This window comes from Plecotus auritus (assembly GCF_963455305.1).
Source record: "Plecotus auritus genome assembly, chromosome: X".
NCBI classification, from domain to species: Eukaryota; Metazoa; Chordata; class Mammalia; order Chiroptera; family Vespertilionidae; genus Plecotus; species Plecotus auritus.
Window position 1 is genome coordinate 77,565,639 of NC_137784.1, and position 21,494 is coordinate 77,587,132.

The 21,494-nt window shown below is 39.1% G+C and overlaps 2 protein-coding genes across 2 annotated transcripts; one reads left to right on the plus strand and one right to left on the minus strand.

The window, feature by feature from the left end:
• Positions 1 to 86: 86 nt before the first annotated feature.
• On the plus strand, positions 87 to 3,692 carry LOC308240169 (large ribosomal subunit protein uL22-like; the record flags this gene model as incomplete). Its single annotated transcript, XM_080653100.1, has 3 exons — positions 87 to 140; positions 204 to 273; positions 2,300 to 3,692. The coding sequence occupies 3 exons, from the start codon at positions 87 to 89 to the stop codon at positions 2,737 to 2,739; spliced, it is 564 nt and encodes a 187-aa protein (XP_080509226.1). The 3' UTR covers positions 2,740 to 3,692.
• On the minus strand, positions 2,877 to 21,014 carry TAF7L (TATA-box binding protein associated factor 7 like; the record flags this gene model as incomplete). Its single annotated transcript, XM_080653101.1, is given in 13 exon segments — positions 2,877 to 3,339; positions 9,006 to 9,065; positions 10,165 to 10,277; positions 10,476 to 10,739; positions 11,308 to 11,460; positions 12,551 to 12,647; positions 12,649 to 12,699; positions 13,677 to 13,718; positions 16,548 to 16,603; positions 16,853 to 16,979; positions 17,807 to 17,940; positions 20,064 to 20,142; positions 20,949 to 21,014. Coding segments are annotated over 13 exon segments (1,320 nt in total). The 3' UTR covers positions 2,877 to 3,261.
• Between the last annotated feature and the right edge of the window lie 480 nt (positions 21,015 to 21,494).

A 21,494-nucleotide genomic window follows, 5' to 3' on the forward strand; every position in this document is an offset into this window, starting at 1 on the left:
CCAAACTGTAGCTAAGCAGTTTTATGGCCTGCAGATGTCCCCTTTGGTGCTGGGGGGGCAGGCATAAAGTCCCATGCCTCACCAGAATGAAGGAGACAGATGAGAAACTGCCTCATGGCAGCCTCCCTCAAGATAAGGAGGTGAGTGAGAATGATCTTGTAGGAGCTCCTTGTGAGACTGCCTATCTTCCCATGTTCCTGTAGAATTACAGGGCATTGGCCAAGGCCCAGGGCAGCCTGCAGTTGATCCTTGCCTATGTGACCTATGAGGATAGTGTGAGGTTGCTAGGCCATTGGCACAGAGAAGTCCCCCCACAGAAACCCCGTATATATTTTCTGCTTACTACACATCTCAATTCAGGCTAGATAAGTGTTCAAAAGCCACAGGTGGCTAGTGGATACCATATTGGCCACTGCAGGGCTGTAATATACAAAAGTCAGAATCACTAGGCTATTTAAAAAAAATAAAACTTTGTGAGGTATCATATGTGTGTATGTTGGGTGGGGTGGAGAGTCAGGGTGGCAATAAGCCTTGGGGGACTGGAGTGCAATGGTAAAGCAGTTGCCCAGGGTTACAATGAGATATGGTATTAGAAGGAATGAAAGGCACTGCAGACACATGAATTTGACCTTGTCCCCTCCTGTTACTTTCCCTTCCCCCTTGCCTCTCAGCAGCGCTCTGGCTGCTCTTGGGCTGCAGTATCAAGCAGAGGCTGGATAGGGCTCTTTTACCTCTCTCACCCTTGGATGGCATGTGTGGCATATGTGCCACCCTCACTGACCTCAGTCTCTCCAGCCATGTGCCCTGGGTACTTTTTATCCGTTTCTGTTCCAGTCCCCTGCCTTCCTTCATCTGAAAAGGCCTATCTTCTTTTCAAACCCTGCCTCTTCTCCCACCTTCTGCCTCTGACAATTCCTTTTCCCCATTCTCTTTCTTCTTATCTTTTAAATTCTAAGTTTCTGTGGGGGGGTGGTGGTAATGTTTTTATATCATTTTGGTTTTCAAGCTGTCCTATAACTTCTCACCTAATCTTGGCTTCATTTAGTTTACCCTTAACATGTCTATCTCCCTTAATTCCACTTCTTCCCTGCATTAGTTAGCCCCCAGCATTCCTTCTGTCTTTATCCCTCCTCCATAGGCCCTTCCATACATATTGACCTCCCCTTCTCTGCCCTTGGCTTACTAACCAATTTGGAATTGGAGCACCTGAAGTGGCAGAGAAAATTTGTGAGTACATTTCCAACTTCATCAATTGGGACCAGACCTGGGTCTAGCTGGACTACTTCCAGAAAACCTTCAGCTGATTCTTGGTAATAAGCATTATCACCCTTGATTTCCAGATGAGGAAATGGAGGCTCTAAGAGGTATAGAAACATGTCCAAGGTGAGTAGTAGACCTGGGATTTCAATCATATGTTCATTCTACTAAAACATAAATCAATAAAAATGTTGGAGCTCTATGGTTAATATGAGATGATTTGCTTAGTTCTTTAGGAGTTATCCTAAGAGCTCTTTAGAAAGAGCTCCAGTACTGACAGCATCTTGTGACATTTCCTAATCATAGTTAACTGCTTATCTCTCCAGTTTCCTTTTGGAAGTGGTTTAATAAAGTGACAGCAATCCATTTAAAATGAAGAATTTATTTATTGCTTAAAGAATACATAGTGGAAAACCTTAACAATGCAGCTAAAAAAACATATGCATCCATGGTTTTTAAGGGAATCTTCACAGTCATCACAAGTATCTGGTCTTTCCTAACCTTTTCTGATGGGGGTTAAGATGAAGAGGCTCAGAATAAGGGGAACCCTTAGAATTTCATCTCTGCTCTATTCCCTTAGCTAACAAATAACAACCAGACACAGTCCTAAAAACACAACATCAGAACAAAGATTGTAGTGGCAAGAAATCATTCCTGACTCTTCCCATAAATGGCCTGAGGTGACCTCTGAAAATGGTTCCCTACTCAGAAAACTTCACAAAATTATTCAGATCAAGAGGTTCAAATCTTTGTTTTCACTTTAAGAGCACTCATGAGACCTAGCTGGTCTGACTCAGTGGGTAGAGCGTTGGCCTGCAGACTGAAGGGTCCCGGTTTTGATTCCGGTCAAGGGCACATGGCCTGGTTGCGGGCCTGATCCCCAGGAGGCAGCCGATCAATGATTCTCTCTCATCATTGATGTTTCTATTTCTCTCTTCCTCTCCCTTCCTCTCTGAAATCAACAATATATGAAAAAAATAAAATTTTAAAAAGAGCTCTCATAAAATTACCCAGGCCATCAAGGGTATGCATATTTGAAAAGCCACCAAGTACGTGAAGGGTGCCAGTTTACAGAAGCAATGTGTGCCATTCCATTGTTATAATGGGGGTGTTTGTAGGTGTGTCCAGGCCAAACAGTGGGGTTGGACACAGGGTCGGTGGCCCAAAAGGTGTGCTGAATTTTTGCTGCACATGCTTACAAATGCAGAGAGTAATGCTGAACTTAAGGGTTTAGATGTAGGTTCTCTAGTCATTAAGAGCATCCAGGTGAACAAAGCTCCAAAGATGCTACACAGAACTTACAGAGCTCATGGGCGGATTAATTCATACATGAGCTCTCCCTGCCACATGGAGATGCTCCTTACTGAAGAAGAGCAGATTGTTCCTAAACCAGAAGAAGAGGTTGCACAGAAGGAAAAGATATCCCAGACAAAACTGAAGAAACAAAACTTATGGCCCAGGAATAAATTCAGCATGAAATAAATACTAATAAAGTTTAAAAAAAAAATCATCCCTGAGCAGGAAAGCAGCCCCTATTACATGAACAGAGACAGGACATAACCTACTATTAGCTGCCATGAAGTAAGCACTTAAATTCACTGTAGCCAGTCCTAGCCTTTGGTAGAAATGACTCAATTTATTCAATGTTTTAGAAAATATATAAAGCAAACAGAAGAAAAGGCTAAAACATATGCAAACCAGCTGCATAGCCTTCAAGGTTAGACTGTCTTTGGCAAGCATGACTGAATCATCTGATGGCACCATAGAACAGAGCAATATAAATAATTCTCAAATTCATAAAGAGAAGCAAAGTCCCATAGTTGAGTTGGGTCCTTAGGTCTACTACTTTTTTATATTCTGGCCCTTTCTACACTCCATTTCTACACTACTAGAAATTTCAAATATAGTTAGCAAAAAAAAAAAAAAAGGCTCAGAGAAACAAATACAAATGATTCAACATAAAGCAATGAAACAAACAGAAACATGCACAGTTTCATGCAGTCTTCAATCTGGATGTGTAAGGCTGAAGGCTCTCCTCACTTCTCCAGAAAAAAATTTCAGTTTTTCCTGTAGGGAAATTATCTGTAGGGAGAGGCAGAAAAACATGAAAATTTCATCAAGTTCCACTACTTGATCTAGAATTTACTTATATGAAACAAAAAAAGAACTGTAATTTGACATTTATATGGTATGGTAATCTTGTGATATTCCAAAGAACAATGCCACAGTCAAGAATGCCTACAGCCCTAGCCGGGTTCACTCAGTGGGTAGAGCGTTGGCCTGCAGACCAAAAGGTCCCGGGTTTGATTCTGTCAAGGGCACATACCTTGGTTGCAGGCTCCTCCCAGCTTGGGCCCTGGTTGGGGCGCATGCAGGAGGCAACCAATCCATGTGTTTCTCTCACATTGATGCTTCTCTCTGTCTTTCCCTATCTCTTCCACTCTTCAAAAAATCAATGGAAAAATATACTGTAACTCAGGTGAGGATTAATAAACAAACAAACAAACAAAAAAAGAGAGAATGCATACAGAACCCTGGTTGGTGTTTCTCAGTGGTTAGGGTGTTGACCTGGGCACCGAAGGGTTGCAGGTTTGATTCCAAGTCAAGAGCACATACCTGGGTTTCAAGGGCGTGTACCTGGGTTGCAGGTTGGATCCCTGGGTGCATGCAGGAGGCAACCAATTATGTCACTCTCACATTGATATTTCTTCCTTTCTTCCTTCCTTCCTCCTTCCCTCCCTCCCTCCCTCCCTCCCTCCCTCCCTCCCTCCCTCCCTTCCTTCCTCCTATCCTCCCTTTACCCACTCTAAAAATTAAAAAATATATATCCTCCAGTGAGGATTAACAAACAAACAAAAAGAATACGTACACAATGCTGCAGCCATGATATTGTCCTTTATTTTGACAAACTTATAAAAGGAAGCTTTAAAATGGAATATACTGAAAAATTAAATATGCTTGCTGTTAAGAATTTATACTTCTGGGAAGAGTATACAGAGGTCATAGCTCAGTGTAGGAATAATGGAGATGGGATTACTGTAGCCATATTCAAAGAGTCAGAAGGTAAGGCAGTTGGGAGAGCCTCTTGACTCATTGAACACAGTAGGTCTTATACCAGGTCTTAGCTGCTGCTTCTTGTCACATTAAGAGACACTTGAAAACTGGTTCAGGGTCCTGACCAATCAGGAGCTTGTGATGTTCTACTTATCCTAATGCGTTCTAAGTCAGAAGTCCTGAACCTTTTGTGATGTAGGATTTAATTTTTTTTTTACTTGAAATGGCAAAGTGACTAATAACATTCAGAAATATACTGTCTGTGAGACAAAGATGGTTTTTGAATATTATTCAATTTAGTTCACTACATACCAATGTGGCTTTTCATTCTGTGAAATGAAAATAATGGAGCATTGCAAAATGATCCTATGCTGCATACCATCTACTGAAACTACTATAATTGCCATCTGCAGTAACTTAGAGGCTTTTTTCACTCAGATGCTGGCCGTGATTACAACCACTGACTGGTCCAATTTTCTCTTTTGTGGGCTCTTTCTTCCCCCACCACCTCCTAAAGGTAGCTTTCCCCATAGGTTCAGACATCTTGCTGAGCAGTCAACCTGGCTAACTCATCTATCCCCACAGCTTCAGTGGTCATTTCTATGCATGAGCCACTCTCCACTCTACCATTTTAGAGTGCTTCCAACTCAACTAATCATCTTCTCCATCCTCCACCCACAATAATATCTTCCTGTTGTCTTCATTTGTGTTAGTGGCACACCATTTTCTGGTTACCCAGGCTTTGAATTCCTCTTTCTTCTCCTTTTTGTCCTTTAAGTCTAATCAGTTGTTGAGTTCTGATTCCTTCTATCTCTTACATCTTCCTCTAATCTTTCCCCACTCTAATTTCTCACCTATATTACTGGCAGAGAAATCCTCCTGAATTACTACTCCCCAGGTTAAAAAAAAAAAAAAAAGCTTTGGTGGCTCATTATGACCTACATCAAAAATCTAAACTCTTTAGCCTGGCATCAATACCCATGAGCCATTTTGTGCATGCTACTTTCTATACAGAATGCCTTCCTTTCTCTATCTCCTTATTAAAATGCTACCCACATTTTAAGGCCCCAGTCCAACACCACCTCTCCATAAAGTCTTCCCTAATCTCAGTTGACAAAAGTGAGCTCTCAGTCGTTTAAATTCCTATCCTTCTCATGATTACTCCCCCACTGGAGGCAGAGACTGTGTTGTAATCATTTTGTAGTTCTCTGCAGAATCTAGCTTAAATAAGCACCAAATAAATCTACATTAAATAAATGAATTAACATAAAGGGCTCTGGGTGAATAAAGTTTACAGCTATCTTTCTATGTTGAAAATAGCACTCCCCAATACTAACTACTTACATTGATGAAAACAAAGATGTTTAGGGGGTGCTAAAGCAATCTTGGCATTAACCGTTCATATGATTGTTTATAAGCAGTACTTGGATAAGTGATTTGCTGAGGGGAAGGGAAGATAGAGAATATAAGAATTCCCCTGGCCTTGTTGGATGCGGATGGGGGACAGCATCATCTCTACCTTAAGAGTCCCATGTTAAGCCTATTCTCATAATATGACCTCCAATCTCTCTAAAATTGTGACCCTCAAAAGTATAGGGCTGGAGTCAGCATATATTTTCTATATAGCTACTTGACCCTCACTTATCACACACTGCCCTGATATTTCCACTCTGCTCACTCTCTTATGGCTTTAAATAATAGTCATTCAAGTTAGCTATCTGGCATGCATCCTTAATACTTCTCCTTCAACACCCAGTAATTGGCCTAGTCCCATCAATTCTACCTTTAAAAAAGTATTCACCCATATATGAATGTTCATAGCAGCATTATTAGTGGTAGCTAATATGTGGAAACAACCCAAATGTCCATTGATAGATAAATGGATAAACAAAATGTGGTACAGTATATCCATACAATAGAGTATTATTCAGCCATAAAATGAAATAAAGTACTGATACATGCTGCAGCATGCATTAACTTTCAAAACATTATGCTAAATGAAATAAATGAGACATAAAAGAATATATATGTTTCTTCTTATATGAAATAGCCAGAATAGGCAAAGTAGACTAGTAGGAAATAGATTAGTGGTTGCTTAGAGGTGGAACATAGGCGTGATTCAGAAGAAATGAGAAGTGAATGCTAATAGATACAGGTTTCTTTTGAGGATAATGAAAATGTTCTAAGATTGATTGTGGTGATGGTTGCACAATTCTGTGAATGTACTAAAAGCCATCGAATTGTACAATTTAAATTGGTGAATTAAAAAAATAACATGGATGTATTTCTACTGCTGCCAAATAAGAAAGTGATGGTATACTCTTACAGTCAAGAGAATGATAATGTTTAATTTTACTCCATTTTTATGCTACAACATAGTCAGATACTTAAATTCATTTATGTAGTTAAAATTTTCCTCTATGTAGTTTGCAGGGCAAAGGACTTATGTGGTAAAGGGCCTTATCAAGCACTGAGTTAAATACAGGGGGATCTGTGTATCTGTAGTGTGTATTTATACATGATGCCAATTTCTTGAAGCCTCTAAGCAGCAGTACTTTTTATCTGACTCCTATAAAGTATTCGTTTTGAGTTCCATTTAAAAAAAAGTGATGGTAAAAATAAATAAAATAAATGGGTGAATTGTATGGTATATGAATTATATCTCAATAAAGCTGTTATAAAACATTTATATGGCAGTTAAAATTTTATATATATATTTTTTCTTTCCATCTCCATTGCCAACACCTTAGTCCAGTTACCATCATCTTATTATACTACCACACAGCCTCTTACTGGCCTCCTTCTTCTAGTCCTGCCCTCCTATAATACATTCTCCATGTAAGAATCAGAGTGATCTTTTAAATTAAATGTTAGTCTCCTGCTTAAAACTCTTCAAGGGCTTCTAATTGCACTTAGGACTAAAATCCATCCTCATTATCATGGCCTGCAAGGGACCAGACAATATGGCATCAGCCTATTTCTCCAACCTTATGTTGTCACTCTCTTCCTTGTTTTGAATACTCCAGAGGTCCTCAAAGAAGCTAAGTTCTTTCCAAATATAGGACCTGGCATGTGTTCCACCCAAGAAGCTCTTCATCCCCTCTTAGCCTGGACTTATCCATCAGATCTCAACCTAAATATAACTTCCTCAGAAAGGCTGATCATTACACACACACCCCAATTAAATCAGGACTCTCTTTATTCAAAGAGCACCATTGACTTTTTTTCCTTCACAGCACTTCTTCACGATTTGCACCCTCCTCTTTTTTCGTTGTTTGTTTTGTTTTGTTAATCCTCACCCAAAGATATTTTTTCCATTGATTTTTTTAGAGAGAGTGATGGGGAAGGGATGGGGAGAGACAGAGAGAGAGAGACATCAATGTGAGAGAGGTACATTGATTGGTTGCCTTCAGCATGCGCCCTGACCCAGGGCCAGGGATCAAGCCTACAACTGAGGTACATACCCTTAACCAGAATTGAACCTGGGACCCTTCAGTCCTCAGGCTGGTGCTATATCCACTGAGCCAAACTAGTTAGGGTATGATTTGCACCTTTAAGTTTGTATAATTTGTTTACTGTCAACCTTCCCTGCTACACTGTTAGCTCCATGAGGACAACTATTATATATATCTTATTAAAGGTGAAGGGATTAAGAAGTACAGATTGGTAGTTACAAAATACCCATGGGGATGTAAAGTAAAGCATAGGGAATGTAGTCAGTAATATTCTAATAACTCTGTATGGTGCCAGATGGGTACTGGAAATATCAAGGGGAACACTTTGTAAATTATTTAATTGTCTAACCACTATGATGTACACCTGAAACTAATACAAAATACTATTGAATGTAAACTGTAATTGAAGAATAAAATTTTAAAAAACACTGTGTGTACATCCAGAACATTTCACTTAATAGACATTTCACTTAATATCTGCTGAATGAGTGAATTTTCACAAAAACCTTATTCCAACCTGCTACCCTCATTCAGAAGATTTGACCACTACTGTTCCTATAAAGAACAGCCAAGCCCTGGCTGGTGTGGCTCAGTTGGTTAGAGTCGTTCCATGCACCAAAGGGTCTTGGGTTCATTCTGGTCAGGACACATACCCAGTTTGGGTTCAATCCCCAGATGGGGCATGTACAGGAGGCAGCCAATGTTTCTCTCTCACATGGATGTTTCTCTCTCTCTCTCTCTCTCTCTCTCTCTCTCTCTCTCTCTCTCTCTCTCCCCTCCTCCTCCTCCTCCTCCTCCTCCTCCTCCTCCTCCCTTCCTCCCACCCTTCCTCCCTCCCACCCTCTCTAAAATCAATGAAGGCATACTCTCAGGTGAGGATTAAAAATAAGAAAAGAGCCCTGGCCAGTGTGGTTCAGTGATTAGAGTGTTGGCTCTCCCAAAGAAGGGTTTTGGATTTGATTCCCAGTCAAGGGCACATACTCGAGTTGCAGATTCCATCCCCAGGGTGCATGCATGAGGCAACCAATCGATGTGTCTCTCTCACATCGATGTTTCTCTCTCCTCTCTCTCTCTCTCCCCCTCCCTCCCTCCCACTCTCTAGAAAATCAATGGAAAAAATATCCTCCCTGAGGATTAACAACAACAACAAAAAAGAACAGTAAGAAATGAGATTGAGGCTGGGGTGGGATATTATTTGTATCAAATATTTTCTGATTGATTTGAAAACACATTTCTTACCTGCTCATTTTTTTGTTTTTTCTGTAACTCAAGCTGCTCCAGCACAGAGCGTAAATGATTCTGAAAAACAAATTGTGTAAATAATGCATGCTGAGTCTCAAAAGAAGAAGAAGAAGAAGAAGACGAACCAAGAGAGGCAAACAGTTTGGCAAATAATTTTATAAGTAAGGAAACTGTCAGTCATAACAAAAGAGCACTCTTTTTAAAAGATTTAGAGTATAAAAACTACACCCCCTAACTACAAGACCATCAATTTGATTTTATATACCCTACATAGCATTTTTTTCCTTGTCCTGAAATAAAGGTTTGACATGCCTCATGTTACATTTTTCTAGTTAGCACAAATCCTTTGATTGTGGTGAACTATTTTTAAAAAGCTGGCTTGGAATTTGGTGTTAATGAATGCCTCCATTTCCCTGCACTAGGGCAGAATATTACTATTCTTAACTAGTACTGCATGCAACAACAATACCACATATCTGTATCTTTCAAAGAGTGTTCACATCTATTATCTCACTTGGTCATTCAATATAGTTCTCCAGATGCTTCAGAATTTCCCTCACTATAAAAAGGAAAGCAAACATGGCATAAACATACATTTTCTTTTAGTTGAAATGTGTATTAATAAAAATAAATCAAGATATTGATTCTTATTCAAGGATGCATAATAAAATTTAAAAACAAATTTAGTTAATTCTCTTTCACTTCAATGAATACATTTTAGTACAAACAACAGGGTTCATCCTATGTCCTACCACTTTCTGTGGTCCTTGGAAAGTTATTTAACCACTTTGAATTTGAATTCCTTATCTATAAAATGGGAATAGTAACAGTACCTATATTTCAGGGATGTAAGGATGAAATGAGATGATACATGTAAAATGCTAAGCTCTTTCTGTGCCTTTCACATAGGAAATGCTCAGTATTGGAAATTATTATCTCAACTCTCCTGGTCCCTTCCAAAAAATGCTTATATGAGATTATCAAAATTACTCAGATAAAAGGAAGTAGAGCTATCTATTATTAGGGGGTTCTAAGAGGTTGTTTAACTTCATGAGTGAACAAGAATGCTGCTCAGAGAGAACATGAGTGGAAACACAAGATGGGATTTTAAAAGTAAGATACCAAGATATCTTTATACCAGCCAACAAGAATTTACCTTCAGTGTTAGGTTTTCCACTTTCTTGATGAGATCCTTTTGTCTTTGTGCTCTACACTGAACCTCTTGGAGCTTTTTCTCCATGTAATGAATATGCTTCCGAATTTCCATGACTAACAGAGATAGACAGAAACTTTATGTATCTAAACACAGCCTAAACTAATGGACTGAAATCCAAATCAACTAAAAGTCCACTATGCATCTGAGCAATAACTTTTCAAACTTAACCTTGCAACTAATGTATGTTTAGAGTCAATCTTAGGCACTGCCACCCATTCTGTCTCACCCCTTTGTTTTTTCTTCTAACTTACCTATTGAACTGATTCCTTCTTTTGTCTTACACTGGCCAAATTCAATTAACTTTGCCTGTAGCTCCCTTTGCAGATTCTCTTCATAATACTGTTCTGCCTCTTCATTCTCATCATCATAGTAAAATTCTTCATCATCATCATCATCATCGTCGTCCTCCTCTTCCTCTTCTTCCTCCTCCTCCTCCTCGTCGTCCTCATCCTTTTCCTCCTCATCATCACTGCTATTGCTAGAATCACTGAGTATCTTCCAAAGCATATGATACTCTATTGGTTTTAAGCAAGAAGGTGAAACTAACAAACTTTTCAAGTGACTCCTATTCCAGCTGCCATTGTACAATGTAAAAATATTTTTATTGCTTTCAGAGAGGAAAGGAGACAGGAAGAGAGATAGAAACATCAATGATGAAAGAGACTCATTGATTGGCTGCCTCTTGCACACCCCCTACTGGGGATCAAGTCTGAAACCCAGGCATATGGCCTAACCAGGAATCAAACCGTGACCTCCTGGTTCATAGGTCAATGCTCAAGACAGAGCCACGCCAGCTGGGCTAACCAATGAATTTTATAAGTAATTTTTCTTGTAGGAAGATTAATCCCTTCAAAAAACAAGGACAGGAAATATAAAACAATGTAGCATTCATTAATGTATTAAATGATCAAGATATTTAGAGAATCTAAGGTCCCATAGAAATTTATAATACCATAGATTGATAAGAAATTAGAACTGCAATGAAAAACCCACAAAGTACTGAGTGACCAATAAACAGAAAGAAGGGCCTGTAATTGGCCTGTAAGTTTATGGAGAATATTCTTGCATAGCATCAATACCTACCCTCTCTGAAGCTCCTGTTTTTTGCCTTTTTTAAAATACCTGGTGATCTATCACCCTGCTTATAGCCACTTGTTCCTGGGGACATCTCAAAGCTTGGAATGGAGCCTTGACTTTCAATTTCCTTGGCTTCACCTTCAGCAATTACTTCCCATCCTGAAAGGGGCGGTCAAGGAGAAAAGCAGAAAGAAAGGAGAAGACACCATTGAAAGAGAAAATGCTCTCTGCTGAAAGTGCTATTTATTTTAATCCAACTTTAGGCCTTTCTATCTTGATTCCTAGTATGGAGAAGTGCATTATATTGAATTACACAAGTAAATAAATTTTTATTTTATGAATTCACTGTTCCTAGCTAGAAAGTAACATTTCCAAAAATCTTAAGTTCTATACATCAAAATCATCACATAAGTACCAGAAGTGAGGACTTGTCAGCAAGTACATATGGAATGGAACAGATTACACAGAACATATCTATCTATATATATAAAACCCTAATATGCAAATAGACTGAACGACAGAACAACCGAACAACCCGTCGCTATGATGTTTGCTGACCACCAGGGGGCACGTGCAGAAAATGGCAGGCATCAGCAACAGACGGCAGAGCATGGAACATGGCAGGCAGCAGCCATGGTGGAGCAGGTGAGTGGGAGTGCCAGACCAAGGCAGGGCACCAGTCGCTGTCATCTGGGCGAGCCTCTGGTGGTTACTGAAAATTCTTTGCTCCCATATGCTGTGGTCTTGCTGGGCGCTTACACCTGCTGCCAACACCAGCCCCACTCGCACCTGCTGCCAGCACCGGAGCCGCCATCCACTGCCGGCGCCCGGCACTGGTCCCTATCACGTGGCGCCATCAGCGGGTGCAAGTGGCAACTGCCAGCCCTGATCACCCCTGAAGGCTTCTCCACTCCCCCCTGCTCCTGAGGGGCAATAGGGGCGGCAGCCGCCGCTTGCACCTACTTACGGCGTTGGCCCCACTCACACCCGCTGCTGGCGCCAAATCCAATCGCTTTGCACCAGCAGCGTGTGCGAGTGGGGCCGGCGCCCTCAGGGCATGGGAGTGGCAGCAGCAGGAGCGGGGCTGCTGGCAGACAAGGGACTGGGGGCCACAGTGGGAGGGGCCAGGTGGGGGCTCGGAGGATGGGCCGAGACCCGCACCTGTGCCCACCGCAGCCTCCTGGCCCACAGTTCCTTTCAAGATGCACGAATTCATGCACTGGGCCCCTCATTTAATATAAAAGGATACGGACACTGAAAGCTTCAGCATCAGAGCACAGCAATCTTTTCACTTCCTTTTCTGAATCGGGAGAGTCAGTGCACTGGACCAAAGTGGGGGGTGGGAGGAATATTAGTAATGTCATTTAACAACCTGTGTTTTCCAGGAAAGCCCTTTTCCTATATACAAATTCAAATAATTAACCCTCTTTAAGATATCCATCCAAATTTATACTTTAAGTAATGCTATTCATGAAGGAATCTTTTAAATATATTTTTATTGATTTTAGAGAGGAAGGGAGAGGGAGAGATAGGAATATCAATGATGAGAGAGAATCATTGATCGGCTGTCTCCTGCACACCTGCATGTGCCCTTGACTGGAATAAAAACCGGACCCTTCAGTCTGCAGGCTGACACTCTACCCACTGAGCCAAACAAGCTAGGGCTACGAAGGAATCTTGACCAGGTTCTAGATTTGTGTATGTTAAGCTTATTCTTTTTCCCAAATTTCTTGAGACATTTAATCTTTTTAACCTGCAACTCTATGTTAAAGACCTGTCTCAGAGGTGCAACCCTTAGGCCTCAATTTTAATTACTTGCCCTGACCCACATTGGCAAATAACTATAATTCCTTATTTGTTATTTAGAAGTAATTTAGTTTAAGATCCAAATTCCCAGATTCCACTTCCCCACATCTTTATTATTTAGGTATTTTCCTATTAAAAGATGGATCTTAGCTATATGTTCTTCCTTAAACCAGTTTTAGATAATCATCTCCACAGCAACCGATTCATTATGCCACAGATAGAAATTAGAACTTTGAGGGAGGAAAGCGATTGCAAAAAAACTGCTGTTAAAAAGTGAACCCTGACTTCTAAGAAATGGCTTTTTAAATAAATATCAGAGTAAAAAGGCAGATTAGAATACAAGGGGTCACTGGCCAAACTATATCTTTTCCTCAAGGAGTTATCAGATATTAAACAATGAATTCATTTTTCAGTGAATAAATTCAGTGTATGTGTGGGAGTGAGGATTAGTGGTGAGAAGAAAGGCTTGAAAGTGACTTTTATGATTTCTTTTATCTGTTTGAAATTAATAAGCTATGAAATAAAACATACTAAGGGCAAACAATAAGGTTATATTATGACTGCTCTACCTCAGTAAAGCTGACTTCTTTGACTTGTTTGAAATCAACCAGCTATAAAATAAAACATAATAAACAATGAAGTTATAGTACGATTGTCGTACTTCACTAAGGCTTAAAGAGTTCTAAAACTATTCTTAACTTAGGTTTACATTTAGTAGGCATTCAATGAATGCTATAGACCAGGCGTCCTCAAACTACGGCCCGCGGGCCACATGCGGCCCGCTGAGGACATTTATCCGGCCCGCCGGGTGCCGCTGCCTGTCCTGCTTAGCAGCCAACTCGTCCCGGACCTGCAGTGCGCATAGGAATTTGTTCATAGTTTTTTTTTTTAACTATAGTCCGGCCCTCCAACGGTCTAAGGGACAGTGAACTGGCCCCCTGTTTAAAAAGTTTGAGAACCCCTGCATAGACTGACAATATAAAAGGCAACTATGTTCACAGATTGAAAGACTAGTAAAGATGTAAAGTCTCCTCAGATTAATCTATAGGTTTGATGCAATTCCTTATCAAAATTCTAACAAGATTTTTCTATAGACATAGACAAACTTCTTCTAAAATTTAATATGTAATCTTTTTAAATATGTTTTTAAATTGATTTTAGAGAGATAAGAAGGAAAGGAGGGAGGGAGGGGGGAGAGAGAGAGAGAGAGAGAGAGAGGGAGAGAGAGAGAGAGAGAGAGAGAGAGAGGGAGAGGGAGAGAGAGAAACATTAATGAGAGAGAAACATTAATTGGCTTCCTCCTGCACACCACCCCCACTGGGATCCAGCCCAAAACCTTGGCATGTGCCCTGACTGGGAATTGAACCAGTAACCTTTGGTGCATGGGATGACACTCAACCAAATGAGCCACACTGGCTGGGCTTATTCTAAAATTTATATGGAAAGGTACAGGCTGTCTAAAAGGTTAAAACAATCTTGACAAAGAAAAATAAAGTGAGAACAGTCATCTTGATTTTACGACATTATATAGCTACATATGATGTCAATGGAAGGATCAACACATTGATTAATGGACCAGAACAAGGAACCCAGAAAAAGACTCACACAAATATACCCAACCAATTTTTGACAATGGTATAAAAGAAATACAATAGAGGAAGGATAGGCTTTTTAACAAATGGTGCTGGAGCAATTGGACATGTAAAGGCAAAAAATAATAATAATAATAACCTTGAACTAAACCTTATACCTTTTATAAAAATTAACTCCAAAACAAATTGTAGAATTAAATGTAAAATCTAAAATTTTTAGAAAAAAAGATATAGAAAAAAATCTTGAGAATCTGGACTGGACAAAGAGTTTTTTGGCTTGACACAAAAAGCAAGACCTTTAACGAGAAAAAATCAATAAATTGGACCTCATAAAAAAAACTGGGAAAAATATTGCAAACCAGATATCTGACCAAAAAACCCTAATATTTAGATCATAACTCTCAAAACTCAACAATTTAAAAAATCAATTTAGAAAATGGGTGAAAGGCATGAACAGATATTTGACTAAAGTGGATTAAACAGATGGCAAATACGCAAACAAGATGTTCAACATCATTAGTTATCAGGGAAATGCAAATTAATACTACAAGGAGATAACTACACATCTGTCAGGATGGCTAAAATAAAAAATAGTGACAACCCCTAATGCAGGTGAGGATATAGAGAAGGTAGTTCACACATACATTGCTGGTGGGAATGTAAAATGGTACAGCCACTCTGGAAAACAGTCTGGCAGTTTCTTATACAATTAAACATGCAACTACCATATGACCCAACAATTGCACTCCTGGTCATTGATCCCCAAGTAACGGATATTCATGTTCACACAAAAACCTGCTCACAGCTTTACTTATAATAATCAAAAACTGGAAACAACCCAGATGTTCTTCAATGGGTGAACAGTTAAACAAACTGTGGTACATTCATACTATGAAATTACTCAGCAATAAAAGGGAACGAACTATTGATACATGCAACAACTTGCACAGATATTAAGAAAACTATGCTAAGTGGAAAAATGCCAATCTTAAATGTTATATATTGTAGGTTTCCATTTATATAACATTCTCAAAATGACAAAATTATAGAACATGTTAGTGATTGCCAGGGGTTAGAGACTAGGGGTGTAGAGTAGGTGGGAGGTGAGTGTGACTATAAAACGGCTAGATGAGGGATTCTTGTGGTGTCAGAACTCTTTATTATCTTGACTGTGTAGGTGAAGCATGAACATACATATAGTATAAAACTGCACACAACTAAACACACACACAGAGGAGTAGAAGTAAAACTGGAGAAATCTAAATAAGATTGGTGAATTGCAATAATGTCAATTTCCTCTTTGTGATATTGTACTATAATTTTGCAAAAAGTTACAATGGGGAAAACTGGGTAAAGGGTACATGGTAACTCCCTTTTTTTCTAACAACTGCACGCAACTCTACAATAATTTAAAAATTAAAAGAAGTTTAATTAAAAAAAATAAAGCCAAACTACAACACTCCAGTAGCTTGCCCATGTTTCTGAAAATCTGAGGTAAGGTTAGGAATATAACCACAATTCCCAATTCTCAGGTTCTGCATGGGTTCACTTTAAAACTAAATCTTGTAATTGAAAACTAAAAGCATTAGCAGAAGTTTCAAATTCAAGACACAACCAGATCCTTAAAGGACTAGCCTATAACCTCAAGGATCAGGTTGGTTTTTTTGTTCACTATATATTTCCAACTGCTAGCACACAGTGCCTGGCATTTAGCTCACACTCAATAAATGTTTATTGAACATATAAATGAATGAACAAATTAATCCCCAATGAACTATCTTTCCCTCCCCCCACCATATAATCCTCTTCCAATCCACCCAGTAGGCACAGAAATAGCATGAAACTAACCTTTTTTGTTGTTTTGCGGAACCTTTTCTTTCTGACATTCTTAAGTGGTGGAGTAACTAAAATAAATTTAACATAGTGAAACGTATATAGTATTGATGGTAGTCACACATCTATCTGAATTTTATAAGGAGAAATGTCATGTTATAAACTACTGGCTCATGACATGACTCATTCCTTAAAGAATGTCTGGATGCCTAATCAACCAAACACCCAAGTGTGGTAAAATGGGTCTCTGGTTCACAAGTAATTAGGAGTCAACAGATAAATGTAGTCAGCCATAATGAGCAAAAGGGCTGGTGACTTACTGCCATGCTTCCAGACATATTTTTTCCGTCTCCCCTTTTCCTTTTTCTTGATTACTTTAAGATCAGTAGAGGTAACAGGTTCTTCCGGAGAAGAGTGGAGACCACCATCAGCAGTGCACACAAGCATCTGCATTTAACAAAAATAAAGACGTTGACTATGGACACAAATCTTGGGTTAGTAATGAATCATGATCATTCTTACCACCAGAAGTCCTAGAGCATAGAAGTAAGGACAATGTTACTTGGCATTTCCAGAAAACCAAGTATTACATACATTCTGATTCATTCTCTCTGTGTCTTGGCATGTGGACTCTGTATGTGGACTCTGAGTGGGTATTTTTTTTAGCTTGAGTGTTTAACACTGTAGAAGGAATATGTTTAAAACAGATATATCCTAGCATTTTGATTTAGAAAGAAAACAAAAAATCAAGAGAAGAGATTATAAGAACCAGTGTAAATCTCAACAGTTAAAAGCATACTGTTTTATCAGAGAGTTCAGAAGAAAATCCCAGATGTTCATATATTTCAAATAATTAAAGTCACTAGAAATGGCAAACAGGGGGCTCTAAAAGCTACTTGGATAAAATAAAATAGTGAAAAGTTATGAATAAAACACTAAACCAGAACATGACATTGTATTTCTGTGCAGTTGAGCTGGGAATTAGAAATGACAAGCAGCTATTCACCAAGTGTAAAGGAGCACTGAAAGAAATAGAAAAGGGCCCTGGCTGGGCAGCTCAGTTGGGTAGAGTGTCATCCCGATATGCCAAAGTTGTAGGTTCAATCCTTGTTCAGTGCACATACAAGAATCAATCAATGGATGCATGCATAAATATGTGGAACAACAAATTAATGTTTCTCTCTCAAATCAATAAATAGAAACAGAGAAAAGGATGGAGAAAGGGATTCCTGGAAGGATGTGAGAGCTAGGAGATTAAGAAAACTCATCCATACTTGGGAAATATCTGCCGTTTTATAAAACATTTTATTGTCGAGAGTCTTCAGACTTCCAATAACGCAAGGCAAGTCAACCACCTTAGCAGTTAGTGAGACATCTTTCACCTCAACAGTTGCATGACGTCCATCAGCTAAAGAGAAGCAGGAAAGATTAAAGTTGACATCTTCCCAATGTACTCTTAAACTTCCTAGGGTTTGAATACTGAGACAATGTGTGGGATAAACTAGTCTTTCAGTGAAATCTACTATTTCTCATAGTGCTAGAATTATATATGCACTTAGTAACTCCCCAGAGGAAAGAAGGCAGAGTAAATGGAATACATTTTCCCCCAGTTTGTGTCACTTGATCAAAAGTATCGAATTTTCTTAGTAATGGCTGTGAACAAATATGGATAAAGTAGTAAATGTTTCATTCTCATCCTGAAAGGCAAACGCCATTCATTCAAACCCATTCATTTTGATACCATAAGAAGCATTCAGTCATGTCATTATGCATGGATGTTTTCAAAGGGTTGGGTGAAGGAAGGGTTGATCCTAGAATCTTGCTAGTAAGTCTCAATTTATAACCTCTAGTTAGCTTCACAAATATAAAATTCTATATAAGCATCAAACACTGAAAAAAATATGTAGCCCTGGCCAGGTGGCCCAGTTGATTGGAACATTGTCCCATACACCAAAAGGTTGCCGATTTGATTCCAGGTCTGGGCGAGTATGGAAGGCAACTGATTGATGTTTCTCTCTCACATCAATGTTTCTCTCTCCCCCCCCCACCCTTCCTCTCTCTACAATCAATAAACATATCCTCAGGTGAGGATTAAAAACTTTTTAAAATAAAAAGTATGTATATTATTAATATACTACAGTTCCGGTGCACAACATTCATGCACTGGGGAGGGGGGGCCTCAACCCAGCCTGTGCCCTCTTGCAGTCCAGGACCCCCCAGGGGGATGTCCACCTACTGCCTTAGGCCTGCTCCCTCCTAAGCCGGCATGTGGACATCCCCCCCGAGGGGTCCTTAGCACTGCCGCGGAGGCAGGAGAGGCTCCCGCTACCACCACTGTGCTCCCCAGCCATGAGCCCGGCTTCTGGCTGAGTGGCGCTCCCTCTGTGGGAGTGCACTGACCACCAGGGGACGGCTCCTGCATTGTCTGCCCCCTGGTGGTCAGTGCACATCATAGCGACCGGTCATTCCACTGGTCGGTCTATTTGCATATTAACCTTTTATTATATAGGATATACATATACATCATATACTGACAACTCTGAATCCTGCCCAGATGTCTCAAATATGGATATCTTTTGAGGATTCAAGTATAATCTTCTAATGGTAAGTGAAAAAAAAAAGATGCAGAACTATATTTGACATGATCCTTTTTGTGTAAATTAACTTTAAAAACAGAGATTATTTAAATGATGATATTATGCATAAAAGTTTTGTCTGTAAGGAAATACAAGGAGAAATGTTTAATATTAGTTATCTTTGGCACTGACTTTGGGGCACTGTGAAAGAGAGTTTTGCTCCTCCTTTTGAACTTTTTTGTTTTATTTGAATTTTCTAGCCACAAACTTGTATTGCCCTTTCTAAAAATGTCAATAGAGTTACTAGAGTGTGGGCTTATGGGCCATTTTATATTTCCTTCTTTATATACTCATCTGCATTTATTTTCTTTTTAACATAAAAGTTTTATTGAATAAATGCCATGTATTGTCATGTAAAATTAGCTGAACAAAAGGACATTCTATAATTTAAAAAAACAAACCCTCTGCAGCTTTTGATTTGCAATAGGTGATCCAGCTAGAATTAAAGTCAAAGTGACAATCACAGTTTAAATGCACATACACACAGATTTTCAGGGCATAGTTTCTGCTTCTCTATATTTATAAAACCTAATAAATGTTGTTTAAAAGAGAGAAAGGTGTGTCACCTTTGTAAACAAAGAACAGTACATTCATTTGTTATAGTCAGAAATCCCAAAGCTTGTATGTAGGAGACATCAGCAGTATGCAAATCCCACAGTTGACCCCCAAGTTCTTTCTTATACACATTTTGATAATTACCTCAAGTTGCATAATATCTACTTCCTTTCCTCTTAAAAGAAGAGATGGGAGTGATTTAAGCCTCTCTTAGAGTCCATCAAGACAGAGATCACTTCTATTCTTTTCAAATCCTTAATATGGAGTAGTGCACCTGGCACAGAGCAATCTCTTAATAAGTTACTGTTCAATGTATGGTGAATGGATATTAACTACTTACAAGACAAGTCAATTTTTAGTTTATCTTTTATGGCGACACTTCCGGATTGCATAATTTCCCTGACAGTAGCAGCATGTTCCTAAAAAGGAGATAAATTGACAAATTAGAAGGATTGTCTACTTGGCAGCTAATAGAACAGATATGTCAGAGACAGTCTTTCTTAAAAAAACAAAAAACAAAAAAACAACACACGTTAAGCCTCCCAAACATTAGCAACAATGCCATGTACCATTAGATACCATGCATTGTGCAGGTCAATTTAGGATGAGGTGAACTCTAATATCATTGTTGACTTTAGTAGCTACAGTAAATGCCTTCTCCTAGTTCTATATTCCTGCCTTTCACTGCTGCCCTTCAGTTATAGTTGCTAAAGAAAGGTTTAGCTGCAGTTTACTGAGTACATTAATTAACCCTAATGGGGGGAATAACTTTCTGAAGCCCATCTTAATATAGTCTTGTAGACTAAATAATACTTGAATATAGGTCTCAATGGGGGAAAAGAACCTAACACAATGTTGAGAGGAGATTCAACAGCCTTGCATGGTGATCAGTTTGAAGAACATAGTGCTGGTCCTTCTCACTAGCCCTTTTTAGGTGACAGAAAGGATTTCAGAATAGTCTTATCTTGGCTGTCCAATGAGCTGTTGATACTGAATCCATCATTGTCACAGCTGTTTGCCAGGAAATCAACCCACACGATAGGTGGTATGTACAGGACAAAAGAATGCTGCTAAATGAGTACAAACTGGGATATAGAACATAATTCCTGGGAAACAAATGTTCTCAGTTTTTATAGCCTACCTTAAGTAGAAATGGTACAGAATCCAAGCAGAGCTGATACTTATGCACTGAAGATATTTGCTCTGAGATACAAGGGTTTCTTACCGGAGGCAGACGCAATATAAACTGGTTCTCAATTTCGTAAGGAGGTTCATGCTGGTTTTTACTCATCTCTGGTTTTTGAGTTCCTGAAAACAAAAACAAAACCAACAGAAAGTCACCGAAAACTCCTCTTGTTCCCTCTGCTGATCACTTCTGGTAGTACTGGTTAAATTATACAAGGTCTGGCCCATAATCCTTACTGGAATGTTGTGTGTGTACAATTCTGAAATACCTTATTTGAAATAACTTCATTATTTTTAAAAATTCTTTATCTTCCCTACAATACTTGAAGATTTTCAAAAATCAATCCAAATAGCATAACAAATAAAGTCAGAGCTGTTATAAAACATGATTTATGGACACAGACACTGGGGCAGTGGGGGCTTGCCTGGGGTGGGAATGGCTGGGGGGGTGTCAATTGGGGGAAAAGGAGACATATGTAAAACTTTAGACAATAAAAAAATAAATAAATAAAATTTAAAAACATGATTTAGTCTTTTTAATGATATTTTTAGACTCTCAGATAAAGGACTACAATTTCACCAATTG